We start from the raw sequence: 18,725 nt of genomic DNA, 5'->3' as shown, positions 1-18,725 counted from the left end.
TTTATTTTATAATCTTCAAACAGAAATTAAAAAAAAATTATTTACGTTTGTTTATACTCTGTAAATTATTAAAGTCCGTAAATACAATTAAAACACGCTTTAATTTTAATTAAAATAATTTTTTTCCTCTACACAATTTATAATTTTAAAATCTAACCATTGCAGCAAATGTAACATCTGTTAAAGAATTATTTGCAAACCAGTTTAAATTTTTGTAAATTTGAATCTGATTGGATACTTTGTGTCAATAAAACCAATGTAGATAAATTCTGTGTTCAATGATTCGGGGTCTACTTCTATCTTCAGCTTCTGGAGAACCTGTTCAGAAAAAACATTAAATAGTATATGTCATTTTAATCATCACTTTTCAAATGAGGTAAAGCTGAATAAGTTTTGTATCAAAGGATGTTGAGTTATGTGAGATGTTTTCATCTTACTTTAGACGTGGCCAGATAAATCTCCTGAACAGCAAATCGTTGACCAATACAATTACGCGGCCCGTGACCAAACGGTAAAACCGCCATGCTGTTTGTGTTGTCCTGTTTACGACCATCGTCTGCTCTGGTCCATCTCTCTGGGATAAACTTGTCTGGGTCATCAAAATAAGTCCTACAGGCTCTTTTGTTGCCTAAAAGAAAAGCAGTCTGAGGAAGACGTTAATATAAATATAGTTGTTTTGGAGTTTACACTATTTTTTCCATTGTTTAAAAATTAATGCAACATTTGAACAGTACTTAACCCCGTGCTCTCTTTTCGATAACTTGAAAATGCTACAGGAGGTAAACTTATACTACAATTTCTAATGAATAATTTTCAAGCTTTCATAAAATATTATAATAATATTTCGAGATTATTTATTGATGCTTCCGATTATCAAAACAAAATTATACCCGTAGAAGTATTTGCATTGGCAGCCTTTACAAATTGTAATACCCTAACCCAATCCTTTAAAACACCAAAAACAGAAAATTCATGATGCATGTGCTTCAAAGCAATAAATTATTGGAATATTGCAGTAATGTGGTCAAATTTTCTTTCATATTATTAATCTATTTTTTTCATAAGGGAACGATTTCTGTACGAAAAATGTATCAAGAAAAAGATGAGTAAAATTTCTAGAGTAGATTCAAATGTATTTTATTTTCTAACCAAGCCAGCATATTTAACGCATTTTTATTTATATTTTGTTATTATTTATTCCAAACAGAAACAATAACTACAGTTACCTAAAAAACTATTTGGTATCGTTTGAAATCTGGACATTTCCTTAATAAGAATATTCAATAATTTATTCACTATGTTTATAACTTGAACATTTTATAGAATATCATAGAAAAAAATTATTTAAACAAAAATATTATTTCAAACCGCGATCTTTTAATAAATCAAACGTTTTTATTTGCATGTTTTGTTCAAAATACTGACAACATTAATGAATATTACTTAACTGAATAACTCAAATATTAAACATAAATTTATATATTTACCCCTGCTGGAACTCTATAGCCACTGACAACAATGTCATTGGGTAAAATTCTAAGGGTGCCAGAGGGTGTTGGGTAGTTTAGTCTGAGGAGATAAGAATTATTTTAAGCAATTATTGTATGAATTAACAGCAACAGAATTTGTTTTTGATATTTACTTTTTCAGCACTCATGCCATTTTTAATTTAACAATTGTAATATTACAATGTACCAAAGTTACTGCTTCAAATTACTCGATATATTTCTTTAGACTGCTTTGAGTGTCTTAAAAGGAATTAGATCTATAAGCATTTAAATTAGCTTTTATATTGGCTTTAACAATCCACATATTAAGATTTACGATAGGTTTTACCTGAAAGATTCCTTGAGGCATTGTTTCAGGTAGGACATCTTTGACAGGGCTTTAGCATCCACAACACCGGATTCTCCAACAACTTCCAAAATTTCTTTTCTGAGAATTTCCTGTTTGTCTGGGTTTTTAGCCAAGTTGTAGAAAAAAACTTGAAGGTTGTTTGCTGTCTGTAGATTTTAGCCCACGTAAATGATTTTTAAAATCTTTTAAATTAAAGATTTAAATCTACATTTCTCACTACAACGTTAAATGTGTAGTGCATATATATATATATATATATATATATATATATATATATATATATATATATATATATATATATATATATATATATATATATATATATATATATATATTTGAGTTATAAGATGAAAGCGTTCACATTTCGTAACATGGATTAGGCCTAACAAATTAAATTCCATTAGTTCTACTCAAATATAAAAACTAGAGTAAAAATGTATACTACTTTGCTAAATGCAGTACATACATTAAAATTAACTATACTGTTAATTATTTATATGTTAAACCACATTATTAAAATAATTGTTGAAAAAAATGTTGTAATAAAAATATCTTAGTATATAATAAATTGTTATGTACCATTCCTCTGCAACAGGCTAGTCTATAAAATATAATTAATACGAAAAGCCACATTGACAGTATTTATAGTTATTTTAAACACTGACAATTTCAAACAGTTCTCACCGAGTCAGTCCCAGCCATGTAAAGGCTTTCTAATATGCTACTGACGTCTTCCTTGTCAAGTCCTTTTTCTGCTGCAAGGGAGAGAAGTAGATTGGGTTCTTCTGGATCAAAATTCCCTTCCTGTTTTCGTTGTTCAATAGTTGCTAAAGCTTCAGAAATACGTTTTCTTGAGTTTCTTGAATTACATTAAAACCGAGTCAATATTAGAAATATATTCAGATCATTGAAATAACTCTTCATTATAAAGAATCGATTAATATTACGTTCATAAATAGTTCTTAATATGTTACACGTTTTTAACTTTATATTATATATAACTCCACCATATTAATGACACACAACATATTAAATTGTACGGGATGGAGTGGTCAAAGTGTAAAGTGTACGTCGGCTACCCCGAAAGTCCGGGTTCAAGTTCGTGGCACGTCAATGAGTCCACTGGCACAATGATATATAACAGACTGGCACAATGATATATAACAGACTGGCACAATGATATATAGCAAACTGGCACAATGAAAAGGATACACTACTGATGGAATAGATGTTCTTCCTATCTGTACAAGAAACAACAGAGCTATTGCCAAGCTGCACTTCTTGGGTTTATTCGATGTTCGTGAGACTAAATTATTCTTTATATTAATGATATAAAAGAACTGTATTAAAAATATGAGTTTATTTAAAAAATATCTCAAATAAATTATACATTTTTAAATTTTTTTATAAATTTTATAAAATGTTACAATAACATTATAAAATTATAAAAGAAATTTGCATTTTAGATGCGCTTTTACCAATACTTTGAAAGTCATATATGTATTACCACGTTAACTAGAGATATAAGAAAGAAAGAATAAAATATAAAACAAGACCGGACTAGTGTGATTTAAGAAATAAGATGCAAATTAGCTCTAACGGAAATATGAACCCTCCGATTGTATTCAACACTCTCAATATTCCAATAATTCGTATAAATTTAATGTTTACACCCATCTACATATCCTTTTAGATAGTAGTCGTTTAAAACAGACTAAATCACATACATACAAAACAATTGTTATTTATAAAAAAATGTATGCTACCTGAAGAGTAATTCAAACAAACGAAAATCTGTTTACTCACTGTTTGATGGTTTTTATGCAATTATCCATCTTTCTGTATACCCGGCTCTTATACCACTTGTACGTCATAATTTTGCCGCTTAAACCGGCAGCTATGACCGAGAAAAAATCTTTCGTGGCTGCAAGAAATTCTGACTTCTCTTTGTCTAAAGAGGTACCCAAAAAGCCAAGCCTCGTATTGAAGACCACCACGCCAATGCCTAAAAATATCCACAAGTTTGTAGAATCATGTTTCAAATGTTAAGAAATTAAGTTACAAGAATATATCTATGTATATAATTCCCTACGTCGCCCTACCACGTGGGACACCACGCACGCACCCCGACTTTCTAACCCTTCTCGCAGCTCCTCCCTCGCTCTCCAGGCATGCGCAACAGTGTGTACCCACCGACCCCATTAGGACAACTGTGTCTTTCAGGAAGTCTTCACCTGTCACTAAATAGCGGCGTATGCTACGCCTCGGATCGGCTCGTATTAAATATATATATATATATATATATATATATATATATATATATATATATATATATATATATATATATATATATGTATATATATATATATATATATATATATATATATATATATATATATATATATATATATATATATATATATATATATATATATATATATCCTAGTTTAAACTCGAACGTAATAATCTAACCCGAGTAAAGTCACAACAACATTGTATTAATCGGAGATGAACATTGTCTATAGCAAATATTCTTTAGTCTGTGAGGAATGTTGTTCGATTTACGTCCAGCTGTTGTTTTTCAGCTGTAGTTCAACTCATGCGAAGAGGCAACAGAGCAGATGCTTTTTGTATAGAAAGTTGAATTTGAACTTTGCTCAGACAGGAGAAATGTCCAAAAATATGTGCTCGTGTAACAATGAATGTTTTTTTTTTAAAGTGAATAACCTAATTCAAACCACAAAAGCGGAGACAATTCTTCTAATACTTGATCAGTTAAAAAATAAAAAATAAAATCCATAGTTATAATTTTATTTTATTTGAAAAAGTATCTCAGACAAATTGTATTAACGGATTTGTATCCAGGTATTGACGAGCGAGAATTTTTTTTCTATGTTTTTAGATCTACTTACTCTCAGAAGCATAGCGAAAGAAAAGATCTTTCATTTCTTCCGGTGTCAACTTTTGTGTGGCCAAAATGTTGACAAAATCATCAGCTACGGCGTTCTGTGGGACCAGGTAATGATAGGCCGAGTCAGCTTTCATTAGGCTTTTGTTGGCTGGAGTTCTCAGGGCATGCCACGCTTCTCCTTGGCTGATACGAGAGAATGCAATTATTATATATTGACATAAATTTAAATTATCTGCTTAATAGCAAAAAAATTTTCCACAAATCGTCTGGCATCCAATATAGTAGCCAGGTGAACCTAATAAACTTCGTAAACAATTACATATATCTAATAAATGTATGTGTATATTATAAATTCATTAGCAAATGAATCTCCATTTACATTAACATTTGGTCATAAAAATTAATAATACAATTACGTCTGACTCAGTGTGGGTTTGTATCCATTCTTCTCACAGACAAATTTGTAAATATCAATCGGAAGTCTATACGGATATTTGCCCTCGTTTCTGAAGACCGTCTCGATGTCTTTGGGGTTCTCCACCAACACATAGGTTCTGCCAAGCTGAACTCGAACCACGGACCCATACCGTTCATGCAAGTTTTCAAACAACTTGTCTATTGTCTGTGGCGTATATTTACCTAGAAAATAAAAATAAAATTCGATGAAGATATTTTTATACAGTAATTTGATGTTTGCATGGTCTTTTAAAGATTATTATAAACAACAAACTTTAAAATTTTCGTGCAATAAAGATCAGATTTTAAAAAAATATTAAGAAGTAATCAATTTTCTTGGAATGATACTTCATGTGCACAAAACTGCATGTTCATAACAATGTTTACGTGTGCATACGAAAGTGCATGTGCTTTATAGTGGAAATTTCAGGTTTAGTTTTTAGTATAGCTGTTGTTTTTATTGTTTATACAAATATATATTTTTAATTGTGCACTCATACAATTTAATAAAGTGCGTCATTTTGTTTAAATTTTAGGTATCACGTTTTTTTAAACAACCTTGGCAATAAAAAATAAATAATTTAAAATGTTAATGAATTACACTTTAATTCCTGAACCTTCACTTTAATAAAGTCAGCCTTACCGAATGGTTTGAAATGTAGGACAGATCCTATGTACGGCAAGCTGTAAAGTCCTCTAGGACCTGGGATTTCTTCAAACGGTTTCACCTCATGTTTGTTGACACTACTGGCCACTGACGTCCACCGCAGAGGTTGGTGGGAACTGAGGTTAGGAACTGACCTTACAATGATGTTAAATCGTCTGAACATTTTTCTCCATAGTGTTGTGCTTATTACCTGGAGAAAAATATTTTACGGTCGTGAAATTTTTAAAAATACAACCGTTTAAAGATACAGCACTATAACAACATTTATTGACATTATTTAATTTTTATTTGTGATTAGAATAAAGATAACTTTTATCAACTGTTTTTATCGTTTAGGAATAAAAAAAAAGTATATGGTAGCTTTAAAAATGTATTTATGTGAGGTTAGGATAATTCTTACCTGTAAGTAAAAATGAAAATAAAAAGGTAGATAACCCTGCCATGCATTTTGTAAAAAAACACTTAGCTGGATAACGCGTTGTGCGCAGGTGTTTCAAGTTGTTTACCTACTCAGTGGCGTAGCCGTCTTGTGGGTGTCAAACAAAATCAAAGTTTTGCCTTTCTTAGAGTGTTATCTGTACTATGTTTAAACACGTTGACCCGATTAAATAAATCCTCAAGTATCTAACACCACATTAATTCATTACTAAGGTCACCCTCTCTCATATACAGTGTACAGATACTCCCCCTCCTCCCTATAAAGATTATAAGTAACAAGTTCAGGCAACCCCGTCTCTGTATTATTCTTATTTAACCTACTTCATTTTGTACAATGAAAGTGACCCTAACCCATCTGCGGATGAACCTACTTGCAAACCCTTCCGATAAATTAAATTTTAGTTGCGCATGCAGGTGATTTTCCTTATGTTGCATTTTTTTCTCATAAGACCATCTCCCATATACAGTCTTCAGATGGCTTTTCGTAAGTTACTATTTGCAGATCTAGGAATCCCTTTATTTCGTTCCTCGTGCTGAATAAATTAGTCGTACCAACACTATTTTTTTCCTTTTTACTTTCTTGTATACGAAGTATTGAGGAAGTATTATAATCGTGAAAAACCTCGAAATCGAGATTTTCACAAATCTCGACATTTTACACCTCTCTGAATCGAAAAAATAACATGTTTTGCAATTTTGCCCCTATGTGTGTGTGTGTGTATGTCTGTATAACTGTGAACACGATTACTTGGGTACATTACAACTAGGTTGATGAAATTTCATATATAAATATTATATCAAATTTGTAGTTCCTAATCAACTTTTCAGCGATTGCCGGTAACCGGTATTGCAACTTATTATACTTTTGGTATTTCAAAAGCCTACACTTGAGTGAGAAAATAGATAGACGAAAATTCGCATATAAGTTAAAGATCTAATTCTCTGCCTGTTACCGGAAGTATTAATTTATGCTGTTTCATATTTCTCAAATAAAGGCATATTAATTTATAAATCACTATTATTCCGCACTATTATATACACATTGTTTGCTGTTCACCTGGTGCGCAATTATTTTTCTTTCGAGCTTCTATTCTGTTTTAAAAGTTTAGGTAATTAAAAATTGATTAAAAATCTTGTCTTTATCTCGAGTTGCCATCCCGCGTAGTGCCATAAAAGTATATTCTAGAAAGTTTTAGGTGAGATAGCTCACGCTTTATTTATTTTATTTCTAACAATAAATCGTATTAAATCAAGTTACCACATTAGAGCTACGCCCTAGATACATGCTTCCCAAATTCATGTTTGTTTTTATAGAGCAGCTGAATGTTTCAGCAGGTTGTCTCTGTTTTATCTTAAAGTACATTTGATATGAACAAACCAACTCAAGAGCACAACGTACTTACAATTGCTGGTCAATGAATGTACCAAACACTTAGATAATGATGAAGTAAAACGTTCAATGTATATTATCATTCACCACGTAAGTAATTTTTTTTTCTCTTAGGCGTTTGAATTATAAAACTAAAAAAAAATGCTTATGTACAAAACTGACAACATGCTCAAAACTATAATCTTTCTTTCCTATTTGTTGTTTGTAGTCTTCTCTAATGCGTCGAAAACACTGAACCTAAAAGTACTCATTATAAGAAAAAAAGAAATGAAAATAGACAGCTAACAAACTTAATATCGATTATATTAACAACGTGCACGAAAAATATCGTTTACAAGGGTTACACACAAAAATTTCATTTTCTGAAAATATTTAAAAAATAAAATAATGGCATTATTTTAAAATAGTCTCAATTAAAATTGTCGTGGAATGAAAATTAATAATTAATCATGCAATTTCAGTTTCTAATGAATAAAATATCCAAGTGCAACAAAAACATTTACAATAACATTTATATATACATTATATTATAGTAAGAAAGTAAAATAATTAAATTTTGTTTTAATTACATGTATGAAACATTTTATGAAACACCACATTTCTATTTCTTTATTTTCATTTTTTTCTAGTTTAAAATACTTCTCGGCCATGTTTTGTAGACAAAAATAGTTAATTTAATTAATATATACAGGATCATGTAAAAAAACACATCATTTTGCCGCACTCAGAATGTCATATAGGTTGCTTTTAATTTTAAATTTTTGTGAACTTAAATCTGATTGGATGCTTTGATTCAATGAAAGCTGTGTAGATGAATTCTGTATTCCAGGACTCTGGTTCTAAATCTATCTTCAGCTTCTGGAGAACCTGGTCAGAAAAATTAGTGCACAATGATGAACTAAGTAATAATTAATATAGAACATTAATTTGAAATGAGATCGGTAGACAATATGTATTTGAAAGTTTTCATTTTACTTTAACTGTCGCCAGATAAATTTCCTGAACAGCAAACCGTTGACCAACACAATTCCGCGGCCCGTAGCCAAACGGTAAAACCGCCATGCAGTTTGTGTTTTCATGTTTATGACCATCGTCTGCTCTTGTCCATCTCTCTGGGATAAAATTGTCTGGGTCTTCAAAATAAATCCTACAGGCTCTTTTGTTGCTTAAAAGGAACGTGGTCTGTGGAAAAATGCCAACATATAGCCTAGATAGGGATTTGTGGATGAAAAAAAATTCTTTAATTTTAAGAACTATTATGTACTGTTTATGTTTTGCGAGCAGTTGTTTTTTTAATCTAATTGATAACTGTGCTCAGGAAAATAACCCTCTGACTGAGGTTTGAAGAAGAAAAACTGGTTAAAAAACAGCATAGAAAAACATTTAGTTATAAATTGATGATCATAACTAGTAGTAATTTCAAAATAGTATATTATGGTGTGCTTATCAAAACTTTAAACAACCATAAATGTAAAATCAACATCTTTTTGTTCGATTCGTTTGTAAATATTCTGAATTTATTTCTTTATAATACAATTGTATGTAAATGTATCTCACTCAAAATGAATTCACACATATTTAGATGGCAACATGTCAAATTATATCTGAACTTCTTTGTTATATTTCAATAAATATGGAATAGTCTGTCTTATACCAATATATGGACAATGGACATCTGTGAAAAATGCATGAGCTGTTTTGCAAGTAGCATTTATTAAGCAATCGAAAATATATCCACAATAAATACTTTGCACTACATTAGCCTAATATACAATTTGCATTTCTAATATACAGATTGCATATGCAATGAAGTGACCCATCCCCCTAAATTTTCTCGAATATTCTTATATAACACTACGGAGATGGCAACTCAGGATATCGACATGATTTTTAATGAGTTTTTACATACTTAAACTTAAAAAAAAATGGAATAGAATTTCGTAGAAAAAAGAATCGCGCACCAAGTGAACGTCAACCAATATTTGCATAATAGTGTGGAAAACTGGTACTTTATAAATTCATATGCGTTTTTTTGAGAAATCGGAAATAGCGTAAAGTACTACTTCCAGTCAACGACGGAAATTGCTCAAAATTTGATAGAAGGCAAAAAAAAAATGAGATCTTTGACTTGTATATGTAATTTCGTTTATCTATGTGAAAAAGTAATCAATCCACTTCCGGTTATCGGAAATCGCTGAATTTTTTAATAAACCTACAAATTTGATATAATACTTATATACGAAAATTTATCATTTTAGCTGTAACGGTACGCAAGCTATCGTGTTCACAGACATCCACACATCCACACACACACACACAGACGTACGTACAGAATTGCAAAGTCCAGGTTTTCCCGACTCCATTACGCGTAAAATGCCGAAATTTTGTCAAATCTGGATTTATAATTTTTGCCCGATTAAATTAAGTTCCCTATACTCCGTATACAGTGGCGAAGCGAGGTCGGGTGTCACCCGGTGCGGCACTTAATGGTGTCACCCCCCCAGAGGCATAGAGACCCTTCCCAGGGACAAACTTTCAAATTTTCGATTTGCACCCCCCTCAAACTTTCGATTTGCACCCCCCCTCCCCTCAAGTTTTCGATTTGCACCCCCCCCCCTCAAACTTTCGATTTGCACCCCCCCCCCCTCAAACTTTCGATTTCCACCCCCCCCCTCAAACTTTCTATTTGCACCCCCCCCCCCTCGAGTTTTTCTCTATATATTTTGCTATTTTTTGCCTTGGTGTCACCCCCCTAAATGGTGTCACCCGGTGCGGTCCGCACCCCCCGCCCCCCCCCCCCTCGCTACGCCCCTGTCCGTATATGATGAATAGGTCTTATGAGAAGTAAAACGGTGAAAACTGTCAAAATTTCATGTGATTTTTGTGCACGATTACAATACTTCCTCTATAGCCCTACTCTGTATACGAGAAGGTAAAAAGGAAGAAACTTTTAACCTTCTTTACAAAAAAAGCTCATGTGAAAATGAATGAAAATCATTTTTATAGTATAGTTTGATTTTAACATTTATTTGTAGTTAAAAGAACCGTTTCTGAAATATAGAAAGAACGGTATATGTATTCTAAAATAGTTTTAAAACATCAATTTTTACTTTATTTATATTTTATAATGCACATCAACTTTACAATACAAATATAAAATGTGAAAATGTATAACTACCCCAGCTGGAACCCTGTAGCCACTGACGACAATGTCGTTGGGTAAAGTTCTTACGGTACCCGAGGGTGTTGGGTAGTTTAATCTGAGAATTTAAGAATAATTTTAAAATGATATATTAGAAAAAAAGCTATTTAATATTTCATATCTCTTCATCACAATAACCCATTTATAACATAATAAATAATTATAACGTTTTAATATATTTTAAGGTTACGGATTTATAGTACCGGAATGATTCCTTAAGACAGTGCTTTAAGTAGTGCATCCCTGACAAGGCTTTAGCATTCACAACACCCGAGTCTCCAATAACATCCAAAATTTCTTTTCTAAGAATTTCCTGTTTGTCTGGGTTTTTAGCCAGGTTGTAGAAGAAAACTTGAAGTGATTTCGCTGTCTGAATTATAAAAAATTAATGTCTAGTTATGAGATTTCTGATATGTTTCAAACGACTGATCTAAAAGTACCTGACGCAGCAGAGTGTGATCTTTGTTTAGAATTTGATGTATTTAAAACACTGCGCTATTATTATACCGTTATATTGGTACTAGCTGCATACCCAAATTGGGAACAGAACAAAACCAAACACAAACACAAAAGAAAACAAACACAAAAGCAAACACAACGCAAACGCAAACAAACAAACAGCGAAAGACAACACATACACAAGCACTAAAACAAACACAAACGCAAACACAAACAACAACTCAAATGCTAAGGCCAACGCAAACACAAAAACACAAACACAAACGCAAACACAAAAGAAAACACAAATGAAAACACAAACACAAACAAAGCGCAACACCAACTCAAACACAAAACAATGCAAACACAAACGCAAAAGCAAATGCGAACGCAAACGCAAACGCAAACGCAAAAAACACAAACAAAACCGCAAACGCGAAAATATTATTTGACCTTGACCTGTTTAAATAAGTTTTAGCAATGTCTTTAATATTTTCTTCACGTTCTTTTTTTTTTGACGTATTAGAAAGAGTAAAAACTTCCTCAAAGATTAAATTCGTTACATAAATTGACCCCACTCCATTACTTAGACAATGCGAAGCACGTAAAATCACTGCATGCATGGATGTTTACTTTTATAGTTCCAAGTCTATAGCGATGAAGGAGGAATGAAGGAAGGACTGACACACTACCTGGCCTCTCACATTATTGATTGTTGTTAATTATCGTAAAATAATTGGCAAAAAATAATATTTATATGCAGAGTACAGACTCTAAAATGTTAACGTAGGTTGCTAATGCATACAAAGATTAAAGACTAAAATACACTTTTTAATCGTTGCTTTATTTATTTTTCTTACTTTTAAAAACTTTATTTTACATAATAAAAGTATGTTTTTTTAGTAATTATTGTAAACCCTGATAATGTATTGAAATAAAATTACATTTGCCAGTTATGTCAACAATAAAAGGACAGATTTTAGGATCAATATCCCATAAACTTCCTGCAGTGATAATTTAAAAAAAAAACAGGTTTAATTGTTTATTTTTTATTTTTTTTTAGATTTACTGATTTTTATTATTAATTTGTCAAAGGACGATGTCAACTCATCTCAATATTTAAAATACAAATTTAGTTTTTGTTTTAAAATTTTGATTTGATTTCCACCCGCCCAATAAATTGAAATATAATAACAACGATAAGCCACCCAAGCTTTCACTTTCTCATTTAAAAAGCTGGTCAGTTTGACAAGAACTCACAGAGTCAGTACCAGCCAAGTAAAGAGCGTCCAGTATGTTACTGACGTCTTCATCGTCAAGTGCTTCTTCTGCTACAAGGGAGAGAAGTAGATTTGGTTCTTCTGGATGAAAAGTTCCTTCCCGTTTTCGTTGCTCAATTGTTTCGCGCGCTTTTGAAATATGCTTTCTTGAGTTTCTTAAACCACAACAGAACACAATGAATATAAGAACAGATTTACAATTATAAAAATTAAAGCTGTAAAATTTTAAAATAATTCGTAGTTACTGAATGTTTTACAAGCTCTTAAACAGTTAACATTTGTTATTTAAAATAATATGATGTTAAAACATGTTACATACTATATTTATTGAGCTTTATCCGGACAAAGTGCTTATAACATTAGACAAGTTAGCATAATCAAGCAATATAAATAAAATACAGAAATCTACACATACCAGCCTGTTTTAAAACTGTTTTGTTTAAATTGTATTTGTGACAATAATAAAGACTTCATAAAAAATATTACGGTAACAAATGAGGTTTTGGTTGGTTAACAATTTTGATCAATTTATTATTGTTCGTCTAATAAACGAAAAATAACAGTTTTAATTGTTTATTATAAAAGATTGTTAAAAAAATAAGTAAATTTTAATATAAAACATTCTTTCATCTATATGTGAAATATAATATTAATTATGTATTATTAAATATATTATGTTGAATTTAATGATAGAAATTTCAAATATAATATCATTATGTTTTATTTATTTTTAAAATATCTCGATATTGAGAATCGAAAAAAAATGTTTATACACACTTCTATTTGATTTTATTTCTAAACAAGAAGCAAACTTATGTTTTTTTGAGTGAAATATTTTTTAAAAACATTTATATTTTTTAATAAAATAATGCAATAATAAGTTTTAACATGAACTAACTCTCTTATTGTCCGCAAGCAGTTATCCATCTTTCTGTATACCCGGCTCTTATACCACTTGTACGTCATAATTTTGCCACTTAACCCTGCAGCTATGACTGAGAAAAAATCTTTCGTGGCTGCAAGAAATTCTGACTTCTCTTTGTCTAAACACCGATCCAAGAAGCCAAGTCTGTCATTGAAGGCCACCACGCCAATGCCTGAAAAAATTCCAAAGTTTGTAGAACTATTTAAAAAAAAATGTTGCTACGAAAATTTTATCACACGTTATTCAAATCCCGCATTTAGTTATATTACAACTTAATCCACAAAACGTAGCTCAGATCCTAATCCTATAATCTAACCCTTGTATATTATTATATTATTTCTTGTCCGAACTGAATGAAGATTTGAGCTGTCATTCACAACGATGACAAAGGTTTGAACCCTTGCGATAAAAAATATTTTAGTTGTGTTCATCCTTGAGTTTTAGTTTATTTTTTCCTAAGTTGAACTTGTTTGTAAAATGTCACGTGAAAGATAAATTATTTAGACGACAGGTTGTTAGGAGGTTGTCAGCAGGCTTACGAGATTGATAGCAGGTTGTTAGCAGGCTGGTAAGAGAATGGTTAGAACATTGATAGTAGATTGATAAGAGGTTGTTGTGATATTGAGAGCAGGTTGTCAGCAGGTTGCTAAGATGAGGTCTAAGAAAAGTATACAATGTAGCTTGAAAGTTTCGAACTTCGATGGTTTAGACTGGGTACTGTTTTGTGTTTTCGGAGTGCAACTTCTCGCAGCCAACAAATGTGGCAGGAACAGTTTTTAAATAAATGTTGCTACACAAAAAAGCCACCTACTTCGAATATTGAATACAAAGTGGCTTGACGAAATACTTAATACAACAATACGGTAAACGAATAATCAAATACAAGTGGAGTAAACGTAAACATACTTCGAAGAAGACTTACAGACAAGATTTAACATGTAATCAAGAAGAAGAGGGAGACAGAACACCTGAGAAATAGACATAGAAAATAATTATTGGAAATAGTTGGAAAGAACTGCAAAAAAAAATCATAAAAACATAGAGTTATGTTTTAAATGGCCTATGATGAATTGAGAGTTGAAAAGGCACACAAGAAGTTGGATCACGAACATAGTTTTAATTATCAAGGGTTATTCCTTACTTTCAGAAGTATAGTGAAAGAAAAGATCGTTTATTTCAGCCGGTGTTAAATTTTGTGTGGCCAAAATGTTGACAAAATCATCAGCTACGGCGTTCTGTGGGACCAGGTAATGATAGGCCGAGTCAGCTTTCATTAGTCTTTTGTTGACTGGAGTTCTCAGGGCATGCCACTCTTCTCCTTGGCTGATATAAGAAAATATAATTAAAACATGTTTACAATTATTTGACTTATGTTCTCATTTTCGAGGCAAAGAATGTTTAGGCCAGGGGTCGGTATTCTTTTAAGACAGAAGAGCCAAAATAACAATTAACAAAATGTCCCAGTTTTTAAAGAGCCACTAACATTTTCAATATTACGATATATATATATATCTCTCTTTTTCTCTCTCTCTCTCTCTCTCTCTCTCTCTCTCTCTCTCTCTCTCTCTCTCTCTCTCTCTCTCTCTCTCTCTATATATATATATATATATATATATATATATATATATATATATATATATATATATATATATATATATATATATCAAAGCAATGTATGTGTGTGTGTCTGTTTATCTTTTATTCATTATCACACCTTTCATTCGATTGCAATGAAACTTTGGGAGTTGGTTAGAACACTCCAAGCGAGGTTTCTCGAAAAAAATTCTTATTTAATTTCGCAAGGGCAGTGCCCCGGGAGGATGCGATTCGACACTGTTCATCTGAGTTCCATGAAACTTTGGAGAGTAGATGAGAATAATCAGAGAATATTTGTACGAAAACAAAAACTCATGGGCGGCGACCGGGAGTGTGCGATTTTCGTAAATACACGGTTTGGCGCCCAGAGTTCCAGAGCGGGTATGTTAGCACTTGGCATCCTTTAATCGTACGTCCTACATAGCGGGTAAGGGGTAGGCTATTAGTATATTCAGCGGCAAAACTGCAACAAGCGCAACCGCCGGCCTCTTGTCAATTTCGCGACCCGAAGCGCCACGGGCTCACCTGCGAGCACTATGGCGCCTACGTTCGTTTTAAAAAAGGCTATGCACTAAAGACACGATTGGCCAAATAGTTTATTTCAAACAGCGCGATAGGCAATGGATACAATACAGTCTCTCACTAAATCGAATTGGGATCGTCCTCTGGCATCTCTGCAGGGTGCGATTTGGCGCCCTGGGCTATCCCGCGAGCACTACGCGTCTACGTTATTTTTAAGGACTACCCTACAATATTGATAATGCGGCACACGACATTCGACGATTAAACCGAGGTAGGAGCCATACACGGTGCCCCTGAAGTAGTGTAATCAGGTTTTCGAGAGCGCCAATCTAAGCCCCTGACACCTAAGTGATGAGTGATTAATCGTGATATTACAGAGAGTGATTAACTCAAACTAAAGGCATGCTGGGCGGTAGTGTAGGTAAACCCGTGCCGCGATAAATATGTTCCAAGAACAGGCATTCTTTACTTTGAAATAATTCAGTTTTTGAAAACAAGGAAGTACATTGAAAGTAACTAAATATTCTAATAGAATAGCGAGTGTTTATTGTTAATATTTATTATTATATTGTTCATTACCGAGTGTTGCAGACTAATATTTTAATGAGTTATAAAAATAAAATAAAATAATTATTATGTGTGCATGTAGCTGAAGAGCCGCATCTTGACATCAAAAGAGCCGCATGCGGCTCACGAGCCGCAGGTTGCCGACCCCTGGTTTAGGCCAACCTTCGCTTTTGGCAAACGTTACTTTAAATTATGTAAAATTTCAAACCCAAAGGCCAAGAAAGAAGATATCTTCATATATTTTTAATACCTTTGCATACATTGAATTTATGTCATCAGAAGTATGCACATACGCAATAAAGTTTCACTTAATTTCAGGCTTCCAATAAAATAACCCTTAATTTTTGTATACGTATATTTATAAGTGCATGTTTAATAAACATTTACTTGCACATAAATTTACATACATAGGACTAAACGCAATTTACTGATAACCTTACGTATGACTCAGCGCCGGTTTGTATCCATTTCTCTCATAAACAACTTTGAAAATATCAGTCGAATTTCTGAAAGGATATTTGCCCTCGTTTCTGAAGACAGCCTCGATATCTTTGAGGTTCTCAACCATTACGTATGGGTAATCAAGCTGGACACGAACCACTGGCCCGTACTTGTCATGTAGGCTTTCAAACAATTTGTCAATGGTCTGGGTTGTAAATTTACCTGCAAATGAAGACAAATTTAGACTTTAATTTAGTTCTCATTGCTTTTGGTATTAGCGTTTGGTTTTAACTGCTATGCATAACGTATTGTATATGTGTGCGTTGCTTTGCATTTGCATGTTCATGTGTAGATTTTAGTTTGGCTATAGGATGTCGGTTTATTTAATTATTATTTAATTATGTAATCTATCCACTGAGAAAAAATGTTTTTTATTGACAAAGTACTAAATTCTTTAAGTTAAAGTCTTAAAGTTTATTTGTAAATAGATCATAGGGGTCATCCATAAATGACGTCACACTCGTAGGGGGGAGGGGGGGTCCGTAATTTTGTGACGATGTGTGATGAGGGGGAGGGGGTTCAGATTTTGCGACGTCACACTATTGCATTATAAAAAAGCAATATTAGAAAACGAATTTTAGACGTTATTTCGCGTTTTAGATAACTTTTTATATAAATTGTAATAGTTTAGACAAGTTTTTAGAAAAATATCGATGTTTTAAAAAATTCAACTGCAATTTTGAGCTGGGTTGTAGGTTGAGGTGTGACGTCATTTTAGGGGTGTGACGGAGGGGAGGGGGGGGGGGGAGGTAAAAATCGTCAAAAAATCGTGACGTCATTTATGGATGACCCTATAGCAATAAAAAAATATGTTTAAATTTAATACATTTTTGTGTACTAAACTCTTATTTGATAGTCACATTTACCGAACGGTTTGAAAAAAAGGGCAGGCCCTATGTACGGAACGTTGTAAAGTCCTTTAGGTCCTGGGATCTCTTCAAATGATTTCACCTCATATTTGCTGACGCTACTGACCACTGAGATCCATCGGAGAGGCTGGTGGCTGATAAAACCAGGCGCTGACCTTACAAGGAAGTTGAGTTTGCTGAACATTTTTCACCAAAACTCTATTGCTAAAAGCTGGCGAAACGGGGGAAAAAAATAAATTAAATCCATTCCAGCATTTAAATTATTTGTACTGTAAGAAAGAAAAAACAACATATATTTATTAAAATAAATCATTGTTTATGCCGAAAACAATTTAGCTTTAAAAATTGTTCTTGACCGATTCCTTTATGACCGGACACTCGAAAGCAGCTGCTAACCGGAAAGTATAGAGTTCGAATCCCAGGTTTGTGTCAGTAGAACGTCCTTAAATCCACACAGCCCAAACTCACGTTATGGAAAGTAAAAGCGGCTGGGCATAGCGCTGACTACACAATCCCTTCATATGCTGAGGATACAGAAACCGCTGAACTCTACTTCAGTCAACTCTACTTCACTGGTTAAGTCAGATGGTGCCAGTCACTAAGTCAGGCGGTGCAGACGTTGCCAGTCAATATAAATTAACTATAAAAATGTCAGAAATTATGCAATTCAACCCGTATAGGCAATATCTAAATATAACTGATTTTCTAAGCAACAATTAATTAAGCAATTGTTTTTTTTTTATAAATCTGGCTTCAATTACTTCTTTTAATATTTAAAAAAATAATCTAGTATGTGCTTAATAAAAAATTAAGCTATGATTAATTATTTAATTTCCATGGGGCTTCACTTCAAAGGATGTGTGAAAAGCAATTTTCTCATAAGAGTCACCCCGCTTTCTTGTGGATGGTTTCATAAAACACATTTAGACATGTTTTTATTATAACGTCTTAAACCAACAAACACGCCCTTAATTCTTTTGTATAGCTTTAGTGAAAAAAAAATTATTTTGCAAAGCAGTACTTAAATTAATTAAAATTTTTGAAATCTAATAATAAAAATGTTAGAAAATAAATGCATGATCAGCTATATAAGACTAATGTTAGTT

The 18,725-nt window shown here is 32.4% G+C and overlaps 2 protein-coding genes across 2 annotated transcripts; both read right to left on the bottom strand.

Annotated features, from left to right (window-relative positions):
- Nucleotides 1–6,054, bottom strand: LOC131956500 (putative cytochrome P450 12a5, mitochondrial). The gene is made up of 9 exons (XM_059320975.1): nt 5,868–6,054; nt 5,185–5,407; nt 4,770–4,951; nt 3,664–3,862; nt 2,542–2,716; nt 1,837–2,003; nt 1,488–1,569; nt 438–644; nt 1–318 (listed from the first exon to the last, which is right to left on the bottom strand). The coding sequence occupies exons 1-9, from the start codon at nt 6,052–6,054 to the stop codon at nt 205–207; spliced, it is 1,536 nt and encodes a 511-aa protein (XP_059176958.1). The 3' UTR covers nt 1–204.
- A 2,418-nt stretch (nt 6,055–8,472) lies between these two features.
- On the bottom strand, nt 8,473–17,803 carry LOC131956499 (putative cytochrome P450 12a5, mitochondrial). Its single transcript, XM_059320974.1, has 9 exons — nt 17,617–17,803; nt 16,690–16,912; nt 14,706–14,887; nt 13,538–13,736; nt 12,620–12,794; nt 11,125–11,291; nt 10,898–10,979; nt 8,695–8,901; nt 8,473–8,586 (listed from the first exon to the last, which is right to left on the bottom strand). Exons 1-9 carry the CDS (start codon nt 17,801–17,803, stop codon nt 8,473–8,475), a joined length of 1,536 nt encoding a protein of 511 aa, XP_059176957.1.
- Nucleotides 17,804–18,725: the final 922 nt, after the last annotated feature.

This window comes from Physella acuta, unplaced genomic scaffold, assembly GCF_028476545.2.
Source record: "Physella acuta isolate Inbredline_101_S28 unplaced genomic scaffold, ASM2847654v3 ptg001156l, whole genome shotgun sequence".
NCBI lineage: Eukaryota > Metazoa > Mollusca > Gastropoda > Physidae > Physella > Physella acuta.
Note: the sequence above shows the minus strand (reverse complement) of the source record. Positions and strands in the feature narration are given on the sequence as shown.